At 32.6% G+C, this 11,766-nt stretch overlaps 1 protein-coding gene across 1 annotated transcript; it reads left to right on the top strand.

Annotated features, from left to right (window-relative positions):
* The first annotated feature begins 1,610 nt into the window (after positions 1 to 1,610).
* Positions 1,611 to 10,771, top strand: LOC132735987 (mucin-2-like). Its single transcript, XM_060723032.1, has 8 exons — positions 1,611 to 1,773; positions 2,412 to 2,576; positions 3,158 to 3,275; positions 6,080 to 6,219; positions 6,438 to 6,559; positions 6,883 to 8,525; positions 9,045 to 9,133; positions 9,280 to 10,771. Exons 6-8 carry the CDS (start codon positions 6,999 to 7,001, stop codon positions 9,467 to 9,469), a joined length of 1,806 nt encoding a protein of 601 aa, XP_060579015.1. The 5' UTR covers positions 1,611 to 1,773; positions 2,412 to 2,576; positions 3,158 to 3,275; positions 6,080 to 6,219; positions 6,438 to 6,559; positions 6,883 to 6,998; the 3' UTR covers positions 9,470 to 10,771.
* The last annotated feature ends 995 nt before the right edge of the window (positions 10,772 to 11,766 follow it).

Below are 11,766 nucleotides of genomic sequence, written 5' to 3' on the forward strand. Positions count from 1 at the left end.
TAGTCTGACTTTCGACTACTAATCCCACACCTCTACGATTACCACGATATTTCACTTACATATTCTAGGTCCGAAAACGAACTTTATTATTTTTAAAAACTAAAATTCTATTACATGAAAATTTCAAAATTAATAGTATCTAAACATCCCAAATATACAATATTATCAGTACTGAAGAATTATGGGTGTATTACTTTTTTCAAAACATTGAAATTTCTTTGTTTTCGTTCGGGAAACAATTTCACTAATCCTAAGGCCCAGTAAAAAGTAAATATTATTATTAAAAAATCAGAATAAACCAGAATGGGCAATGTTCCGTATATATATCGTGTATAATTGATATTGTTGAAAACTTATTCTCAAACCCACAGTTTTAAAGAGTCTAGTAAATGGTTTTGTAAAGATACGCTCGTAAAATGTAAAATTAAACTCATCTTTTTATTTTATATTTACTATAATATTACTGTAGATAAAAACTACTATTACATATAACTAACTCGTTAACATTTTAATATGATGTAGGATCAAGTTATTTTTCGTAATCAAAAGAACAGTTTTGTAATGTAAAATATTCGACAGATTGAAAAAACTAACTTACATTGTTATTAACCTTTGTAAGATGATACTTGCAATGTAATGCACTTTGATTAAATTGAAGACATAATATTTTTCTAACTCTTTCTATGCAAAAACGACTAAGACTAGCAATCAAACAAAGGAGGCGTTCAACTTGTGCCAAATACAAAATATTAAAAAAACAAAACGGAAATGCTCAGGCTTAAACATAGTATATTTCCATATATTGCCATGGGATAATGAAGTTATGGAATGTGTGTTTAGCACCATCGTTGCGTTTTTTTGAACCAGTTGTGCGGTTTCTGCTGCGTTAAATCTAAAAAAAACAACTAAAAAAACAACAAAGGTAGATTATTGTAAATGTCGTCATGGTACTACAGGTGTGCGCCTTATGTGGTTGTTATGTGTGAATAAAAAGAAATATATTAAAAATGCAATTGTCAATTAATCATCTGATATCCTCGCCATTGTACATATCTTTCCGAAAAGTAAGGAACTCTATTAATTTGAAGAGCTTTTGTAATAAATTTAAAAACACAGAGATAATACAAACCAGGAATCTTTTCATAGACTAAAGAATAAAGAAGTGTGTATTGTGTTTTTTTATTTTATAGTAATATCTGGAACAATTATAGTTGTGTTCTGAATGATACCAATGTTAAAAAACTTTAATGTGAACTCATTATTTGTTGACAACAAAATGATAAGTTCATAAAATAAAATCTAAAGATGAATTTTGCGTTTTTTATCATACAATGGTACCAGTATAATACATTCTACATAGCTTTAAATTCTGTTTAGGAGTGAGTATATATCGTTCGATCACCAGGAGGTATCGCGGTCATGTCCCGAGCAGCCAGTCACCAGGTCGTACCATGTATCTAAACATCAGTCATCGCTGATAACTGTAATATCTATATGATAACAGCAAAATGAGACTCGTACAGACGGTCGGAGGATTGTTGATATAAACACTGTATATAGACAGTATCGCCACATGTATATTTTATGTTGATATATATTATGATACACCAGTCCCTGATACAAACATACTATTTTCGTTTACATTTAGTATACATTTAGATACATAACAAACCTGTAGTTGAAATATAATTGTTTTTAATATTTTTATTGAAAGGACGCGTATATTTCATTAATTACATTATGAAGCTGGATTGTTTGATGATTGTGACTATGGTATATTCTTTTAATTGAACTCATTAAAGTATCAAAACTGTGCCTTGTTTATGTAATGTCATATTTATTTAAGATAATTTATTTTGGACAGTGCGAAGGGAATTTGTCGAGGGAGGTGGGGACAGTGTAAGAGGGGGGGGATAGGGCTTCATGAATATTGCATTATTGCTGATTGTAACTTTCATACTTTTTAAGTAAAACAGTGGCTGCAGACTTGATAATGTAAATATTTAACGTACGGTTTAAGTAGCTTTGAGATAAGCGTGTATTCAAAAATCTTATTTTACAACAAATAAAGGTTACACCTTTTTCCTGAAGCCTTGGGGTAAACTTCAAAGGTTTTCTCTAGCTAAACGTGTGTTGATATATAAATATGTAATGTGTACATTGTTTAGTTTAATTTCACCAAATTTGTACATTACAATTAGAAATGTGTCAATGCAATACAAGTGTACTTTAATTCACCATGATTGAAATGTGTTTCAAAGAAAACAAATATCAGAATGATACTAAAATAGAACAGAAAAAATTACATATACAAAATACATGTAAATCAATTGTTACAATAGTGTTTTTGTAACAAATCTTTACATTTTCATCACTTTCATTATACATGACGACTATTGTTATTTTACCAGGTTTACATTACGCCGTTCACATCAGTGGTACATACACGTGCAGTTATAGAAGTTGGTTTGATGGGAGTACAAATATATACGCAAAGATAGAACGTGTGATTTTTTTTTTGGGTTTAATAAATGTGATCCTTATTTTAAAGTTTGTCTCAGCGCTTCATCTGTAAGGTAAGTCAATACTGGTAGACTGTTATTTGTATTGACACTTCATTGTCAGTAAAATAATATATATTAAACAGGAACGAGTCTTGTCTGTTCACAGTTACCAAATATTTTGCAGTTTCCATGAGATTAGTGTGACACTTTAGACAGATATAGATAGTTAAATACCGATGCTGATATAAGCATCCAGCTTTAGAATAAAACGTTGCAAGCAGTGCTAAAACTTTACCAAGCCGTCTTAACGTATGAACATGTGCTGTATTTATCTTCAAAGTTTAATGAAAATTTATTATTCCAAACTTCTGAGTGGTGAGAGAAGCTTGTGAAACCATTTGGCCCGTTTAATGATTGTCTATACCAGCAGTGGCCGCTCAATACAAAGATTTACAGTCTAATATATGGAACTATTTACAAACTGTCTTTGCGTATTCAAGGACCTTTAGATACTATTCTAATTAGCCTAAATTAGATAACGAAAGAAAATGAATATCACTAATAATTAATTACTAGCAAGGCTATATTAAAGTATTGGACCTGTAATTCAATCATGATAATTTTTTTATATTCAACATAATATTTTCTTGTAGTTGTAAATCAAACCAGAAAGTGACGTCATCTACCAACAACGCTAATTATTTGTCTGACATCATACATCGTAGAGATATAAAACCTAATCCTGTTATATTTCCATTCGTCACTATACCGGTAATTAAGTATATATTTCATAAGTTATAAAATAAGGAATGTGGAGGCTTCCACGTTTTTGTTTATTCATTCATTTCGTTTATTTGATTCATAAAGTGTTTAATTAATTGATTGATTGATTAATTAATTGATTGTTTGAGTAATTGATTGAGTGTTGGATTAAATGATTGATTGATTGAGTTTTATTTAATTGATTGAGTTTTTAGCTCACCTGTCACAAAGTGACAGGGTGAGCTTTTGTGATCGCTTTTCGTCCGGCGTCCGTCCGGCGTCCGTCCGTCCGGCCGTCCGTCCGTCCGTAAACTTTTACTTTAAATGACATCTCCTCATAAACCACTAAGCCAATTTCATCCAAACTTCACAGGAATGTTCCTTTGGTGGTCACCTTTAAAAATTGTTCAAAGAATTTAATTCCATGCAGAACTCTGGTTGCCATGGCAACCGAAAGAAAAAAACTTTAAATATCTTCTTGTTAAAAAAACCATAAGAGCTAGAGCTTAGATATTTGGCATGAAACATCTTCTAGTGAGTGTCTACCAAGTTTGTTCAAATAAAAACCCTGGGGTCAAAATTGGCCCCGCCCCGGGGGTCATTGATTTTCCCTATATGCATATAGTAAAAATTTAAAAAATCTTCTTTTAAAGAACCCAAAGAGCTAGAGCTAAGATATTTAGCATGAAACATGTTCTAATGAATGTCTACCAAGTTTGTTCAAATAAAAGCCCTGGGGTCAAAATTGGCCCCGCCCAAGGGGGTCATTGATTTTCCCTATATGCATATAGTAAAAACTTAAAAAATCTTCTTTTAAAGAACTCAAAGAGCTATGGCTAAGATATTGAGCATCAAACATGTTCTAATAGGTGTCTACCAAGTTTGTTCAAATAAAAGCCCTGGGGTCAAAATTGGCCCCGCCCCAGGGGGTCATTGATTTTCCCTATATGCATATAGTAAAAACTTAAAAAATCTTCTTTTAAAGAACCAAAAGAGTAAGAGCTAAGATATTTAGCATGAAACATGTTCTAATAAGTGTCTACCAAGTTTGTTCAAATAAAATTTCTGGGGTCAAAATTGGCCTCGTCCCAGGGGGTCATTGATTTTCCCTATAAGCATATAGTAAAAACTTAAAAAATCTTCTTTTAAAGAACTCAAATTGCTAGAGCTAAGATATTTAGCATGAAACATGTTCTAATGGGTGTCTACCAAGTTTGTTCAAATAAAAGCCCTGGGGTCAAAATTGGCACCGCCCCGGGGGTCATTGATTTTCCTTATATGTGTATAGCAAAGACTTAAAAAATCTTCTTTGAAAAAACCCAAATAGCTAGAGTTAAGATATTAAGCATGAAACATCTTTTAGTGAGTGTCTACAAAGTTTGTTCAAATAAAAGACCTGGGGTCAAAATTGGCCTCGCCCCAGGGGGTCATTGATTTTCTTTATATGTGTATAGCAAAAACTTAAAATCTTCTTTGAAAAAACCCAAATAGCTAGAGTTTAGATATTAAGCATGAAACATCTTCTAGTAAGTGTCTACAAAGTTTGTTCAAATAAAAGCCCTGGGGTCAAAACTGGCCCGTCCCCAGGGGTGTCATTGTTTTTAACTATATGTGTATAGTAAAAACTTTAAAAAAATCTTCTTTTAAAAAGCCCAATGAGCTAGAGCTTAGATGTTTAGCATGAAACATGTCTACCAAGTTTGTGCAAATAAAAGCCCTTGGGGTTAAATTGACCCTGCAACGTTGGGGTGGGGGTGGGGGTGGGGTTGGGGTCTATATACAGGTGAGCGACCTCAGGGCCATCATGGCCCTCTTGTTGATTAATTAATTGATTGACTGACTGAGTGTTTAATTAATTGATCGATTGAGTGTTTGAAAAATTGATTGATTGTATGCACCTCTATGCATTTTTATATTAATATGTCTACCGCCTCCGTGGTCGAGGGGTTAGAGTCGATGACTTCTAATTCAGTTACCTTTCTGGCGTGGGTTCGATCCCCGGGAGATGCTTTGGTAGTTTAGCGCGGAGGAAGGTAGTCTAGTACTGGTGTAACTCTCCAGGAACGATGGTTAGGAAACTACTCGCCTATATGACTGAAATACTGTTGGGAAAAGGCTTAAAATGAAACAAACAAACAAACAAAATTAATATGTCTATAAATATTGTCTATATTTAATGCCAATGAAATATTAGGTTTTGTTCTGTTCTGATTGAGTGTTTGATTAATTGATTGATTGAGTGAGTGAGTGAGTGTTTAATTAATTGATTGGGTGTTTGATTAAGTGATTGATTGATTGAGTGTTTGTTTAATTGATTGAGTGAGTGAGTGAGTGTTTGTTCAATTGATTGATTGATTGATTCGAGTTAGTTCAGATAAAGAAAATAGTTGATTGGAGAGCACTCATTAAGTTTTTTTATACATAAACGAATAAGAATTTTTCATAACTAGGTATGTCTACAAAATTAAGGTTAAATGAAGCAATTGTGGTTGAATATATTACTGATATTATGCCAGCAGACAGATATGTCCACTGATACAGATATATAACGAAGATCATGTACCTAATTGTTTCGGCAAATCATATTAGATAAGAAATAACGACAGTTAATAAACCACACTATTACGTCAAAAAGTTTACCTCTGTTACACATTTTCAAAACTTCTTAAATAGTATAATGAATATTTGTTTATTTTTGTTTGCGTTATTCATGGTTAAATCAATGATGTAGTGTAAGCTAAACTACAAACTGTACCATATCAAATGCATCTGTTTTAAGTGATTAAAATCTCATTTTTAAATCTTGTTAATAGAGTAGTTTTCAAGTGCGAGTAGAGATCTGGAATGATAATCCAATTAGTGATGACCATGTTGATACAGCAAACTGGACACACCGAGGATATGATCATGAACGTAAAAATCTTTCACTCACTGGACAGAAATCTTGGGCAAGGTATATATACATGTATATATTTAGCTTTTAATTCAAGTATATCAACCGCCTCATCAGCTATACGATATAATAATTACCAGTATACTTCAGAAGCTTATGTCATAAACAAGTTGCTTGAATTGTTACAATCAACGATGTCAACTTTTATCAATCACCTTTTTCATCTAACATGTGGATAAGACATCGTAAAAATAATATATACATTGTATGTATTTCAGTGTTAAAATATATGTAATCATTCGATGTGACAAGAGTTTTTACGGTGAGAAATGTGAGACACGTTGTGTACCTATCAACAATGGACATTGTAGTAGCAATGGGACTATCGTTTGTAACCCTGGTATGTATCAGTCTTGTAATTGTATGGTTTTAATGGAACATTTATGAACCCGAATCTTATTTATTATAAAGCAGTATGGTAACTCTTTACTACATATTCATTTTTTTTCTATTTCAAACATTCATTAACGTGAAAAAGTGACGATTTTGTTATTAAAACGCAAATTTGACAGTTATCCTGCATATCGACAAACTATCTTATGTTATTATGAGCAATGATGTATATATAAATAATACCAAGGCTTAATGTATGCGTGTGTGTATATTAATATAAAACTTAAAGTTACCGACTGTTATATAGAAAAGTTGTGTTTAACTTTACAGGTTTCACGGGTCCAAGGTGTACAGTGAAACAAAATTCGTCTCGATCGCCAACAATCAGATCAACAACAGCAAGTAAGCCGAATATAAGTTCAACATCGACAGTTAATTCAACTCAAATGGAAACAAAAACTACATTGCTATCGACACAATCACCCGCAATGAAATCAACAAAATCATCATCTAGAAAGTCAACGCGCGTTTCGACAAAATATTCCAGAAATTTAAAAACAAAATCTACCATATCATCGACGATAAAAACAAACTCAACCGTTAAACCAGTCATTACATCTACTGAAATATCCAGTAAATCTTCAACAGTGTTAAAATATTCGACACGAAAGTCAACAATATCATCCACTATCAAATCAACAACACTAACGAAACCATCAAAAACGCCATCGTCGGCAATTTTACCAGAAACGTCAACAAATCAGTCAAAAATAAAATCAACAACACATTCGACTAAGCAATCTACTACTGTTTCAACTAGCAGGATATCTACATTGTCGACAAAACAGTCAAGATATCCGTCAACGCATAAATCAACTAAAACATCAGCAACAACATTATTAAAACAGTCTACAACGCTTTTACCAAAGATTTCAACCAAACAATTTATAGGTAATTCAACAATTTCGTCAACAAAACAGATAACATCAACAAAACAGTCAAAAATAAAATCAACAACACATTCGACAAAACAATCTGCGACTGTTTCAACTAGCACGATATCTACATTGTCGACAAAACAGTCAAGATATCCATCAACGCACACATCAACTAAAACATCAACAACAGCATCGACAAAACAATCAACAAGGCAATCATTCAAAACATCGTTAAAACAATCTACAACGCTTTTACCAAAGATTTCAACCAAGCAATCTATAAGTAATTCAACAATATCGTCAACAAAACAGATAACAACACAACCGACTAGTAAACTTTCTACTTTAATAACTACAATATCAAAGGCAACGGCAATTAGGTCAACAGAGTCGACAACCAAATTGGCAACATCAGCAACAAAATTGCCATCAATCTCACCAAGTTCTGCGTCAACAACTTCATCAGCATCAGAATCAACAAAACATGATACACGGAAAACATCAAAAGCTATGACTTCATCGATCGGAAAAACAACATCACAAACAGCTTCTGCATCAATGTCAAAACAAAAGTCATCGTCTTTGCAACCAACAAAACCACAAACAGCAACTGTATCCCGGCAAGCATCAAAACAAACAATGATGACAAAATCAACACGCTCATCCAACAACTCATCACCAAAACTCATCACCTTATCGACAGTAAACCCATCCACTTCATCGTCAAAGGATCTAAGTTCACTTCCATCAACCAAGTTGAACCATAAATCAACAGCTAAATTAAAACCAACAAAAATGACGGCTAAAGTAACATCTGCATCCATATCATCATCTAAAATTACAGTTTCAACTAGACATTTTTCATCACAAATCGTCCCGAAACTCAGCACCAATTATATACCATCGTCAAAGAAATCCGTTACGGAAGCAAAGACAAATGCACACTCGAAGCCTACATTCAAAATAATTTCAACAACACCAGTAGAACAGAACGGACAAGTTGGTAGAGTTGTTATCCCTCCAGACGACGGAAAGGTAAATGATACGTATTTATTACATGCTTTTCGGTGGTTTATAGAAATATCTCAGCGATATGAAACTGGTAATTTCACTGTTTGAAACAGTGAAATTACCACTTTGATAATTTCACTGTTTTGAATTTAAGCCCCTTACGTTGTTTCAGTGAAAAACCAGCGTGCACAGAACTGAGAACCAACTTAATGACGTCACGTTGTATTATTATTTGGCGCGCATTAGGTTTAATGTCTTTTTAAAACGTTTCTTTGCATATAATAAAAAGAAAATTTGTTTAGTTTAGTGTAAGATCGAAATATATTTCACCTTGTGAACACCAAAAGTTCACAACTAAACAAATATCCTCTATTTAATTTGGCCAATATTTGTATTATGTTAAAATTCTTGATATAATTGAAATCATGTTATTCGAGACGTAAAAAGGTTACGTCAAAAACTGAGAAAAAAGATACACGCATGAAAATCTTGTTCGAAATTATCTGTTCTATGTTTAATGTAACTTACGTTGTTTCCTTTCAGAGCAACACAATACCGGTAGCACTTGGAATAACCGGCGGCGTCATTTTTATTGCAGGAGTTTTGGCAATATTTATTGTTATGAAAAAAAGGTTTGTCTTGTTTTCATTTATTTCGTGTGAAGATATACAAACAAATTGAGAATGACCATGATTTAAAATTGCATGGAACTCTAATTTTAAATCAGATGTATCACAATTTATTATTCTACTATTATTTTTATTTGTTTGTATTGCAGACGGCAGCCGTTTACTCTTGTATTTGATGACGATTTACTGACAGATGATAGTCAAATAGCAGTTAGCGGAAGTCTACATCTACAGCTAGATCAAATACCGTCTGTAAATTACACAAACAAAACAAAAGACAGGCAGCTTGGAATAGACAATCCACTATACGGCACTACCAATTCAGAATCACATTCATAATCTTATTTCTACCTGGTGTTGAAACTTTATTTAGGGCGATAAAGTTCTTAGATGGATAATGAATATAAAGACAAGTAACATAAATGTTGATACATTTCAAAATCCTCCTACAAAGCAATCTTGGCGGGAAAAAGTAATTATAACTTGTACAAATTAGTGTGCGTTGTGATAACTTTCAATCACTACACTATGTTTTTTTTTCACCAGTTTCAACTGAAAGAACTTACCGTTGTTTGCAGTAGTCAGTATGGTCGCCATATTTCCATATTCAACTAGACATCCTGGTATTTTAACCGTCCAGCTGTTATTAAGGGTCAGATATATTTATGTTAATGCTACTTCAATGTTTCAATGAGCAAATATCTGTGACATGTTGTGTGACATTTGGTTTAAATGCAGAAAATATAATCAATAGTTTAATGTAAGGAAGCTTTAATTTAGAACACGGTTCTATTACTCGTGTTCCGGGCAGTACTACTCCGGGCACTGACTGGAATACATCCTTGCGTTTCATTCAAATTCTGAAAGAGATATATCCACCTAAAAGCAATGAAAAAAAAGTCGCATCTAGTCTTACTTACAGAGGTAATTATATATGCAGTTTTTCTTGAAAGTAACAGTATTAAACCCAAGCATGATCTGTCGATTTATTCACTGTTGCCCCGAAAACTAAAGCATGTATCAAACATTTAAAAACTATACATGTACATATACTTGTTATGTAAATAGTGGTCATTGAGTAATAAAGCTCTTATCCATGTCAAAACGGCTTATATTAAATATACAGATAGCATTATTGAATAAAAAAATAGAGACGTTTTATTTATTTATTTTGTGTGTAGTATTGCTTTTTACTTTTTCGTTACGTTCTATAATACTTATGATTATGTTGTACATGCTCATATTTTTCTTTTGGTTTTAATCAATACATTAGCTTTTTCTGATACTCCTGAGACAATAATGTGTCTTTTAGAGAATGTCACTATGTCAATTAGTAAATTAATTGCTTTTTGAATCATTCTTGTGAAATAAAAAGAGCATGGAAAGGAACAAGACAAGACTAGGGTAACACCAGGAGTTAACAAGACCTGAAACTTACAAAAATAAAACCGTGCTTTCCGCGACTATGACGATACTATTCAGATTTTGCTCTTGACCAGAGGCAGGGCATTTTTCATTCTTGCAGCAGAGATGAAATTTTATGTCTATTAATATAAGTATCAACATTTGTTTGTAAAGGTGAAAAGTATATTGTATTTATGTACGTTATTGCAATAATGAAGTTCAAAATAATAAGACATATGGTATACGTAAATGTAGTATTTGAAATGAATATTTCCTGAAATGAAACATATTTTAAAACAAACGTTTACACTCTGTGTATATTGTACGATAAAATCAATTTTGTATGTTTGTTTAATATAAATATAACATATAACAACATTGTTTGATATCGCCAACTACATGAAGATGTAATCGTTAGGTGGAACAAAACATGTAGTTGATGTACTTGTTCACTTTTCAAAACAAGATAAATTATCAATATCTGCACAATCTTTGAATAATTTCATTTAAAGCACAGACAAATATTAAAACATGCTTTTTGATACGTATAATCAAATCTTCCCATGGTACTTGAATTAACACCGGAATGTTTACTGCTTAAACTCGTTTGTGGTTCAATACGTTCATATATCTAAGGTAAGGTGGGCATGATGGTCCTCATATCCCTTCCCAGGCTATTTAATGAAAATGGACGACTAATATTGGTAACTATCAATCAAAATCAAGGTCCATTGATACATGATATCAAAGTTCAAAATACATCTGAAATTGTGCACATGGACTTAATTTGGAAGCTGAAGAAAATTTCAGTGGCACGTCATTGTGCATGATTAAAGGGAAGAAATCTAAAACAGTTACTCCAAACACAAAAGAAAATAGACCATAAAGTCAAAACTGTATTAGAATGACTTCGGAATTAAATTCTGCATCTGAAAGTGTCAAATTTATAAGCCAAATTTAATACGAAAAGGGTTTGAATGAGGCAAAATTTAGGTCAACTGACAGTAATATTTGTTGTATCTAGAATTGATGTTGCATATGTAGTAGCCTTGCAATCTGGAGGCGGAACAAATATTCTTGGATCTTGAATTCCCGGAGTTAGGTCTACAACGTCTACCTGATACACGTACTGTACGATATTATCCTCTGTGAACATGGCATAAGAGAGCATTATTGTCTCGCAGTAATTACCTGTAATTTAAGAAAAGTACGAACAAATTAAACATCGGAAT

Source organism: Ruditapes philippinarum, unplaced genomic scaffold (assembly GCF_026571515.1).
Source record: "Ruditapes philippinarum isolate M1 unplaced genomic scaffold, ASM2657151v2 ctg1381_1_1_1_1, whole genome shotgun sequence".
NCBI classification, from domain to species: domain Eukaryota; kingdom Metazoa; phylum Mollusca; class Bivalvia; order Venerida; family Veneridae; genus Ruditapes; species Ruditapes philippinarum.

Coding starts and splice junctions, on each gene's coding strand:
- LOC132735987 (XM_060723032.1), top strand. CDS start 6,999: ATGGAAACAAAAACTACATTGCTATCGACACAATCACCCGCAATGAAA. Junction 8,526..9,044: donor TCCCTCCAGACGACGGAAAG/GTAAATGATACG, acceptor GTTTCCTTTCAG/AGCAACACAATACCGGTAGC. Junction 9,134..9,279: donor TTTATTGTTATGAAAAAAAG/GTTTGTCTTGTT, acceptor TTTGTATTGCAG/ACGGCAGCCGTTTACTCTTG.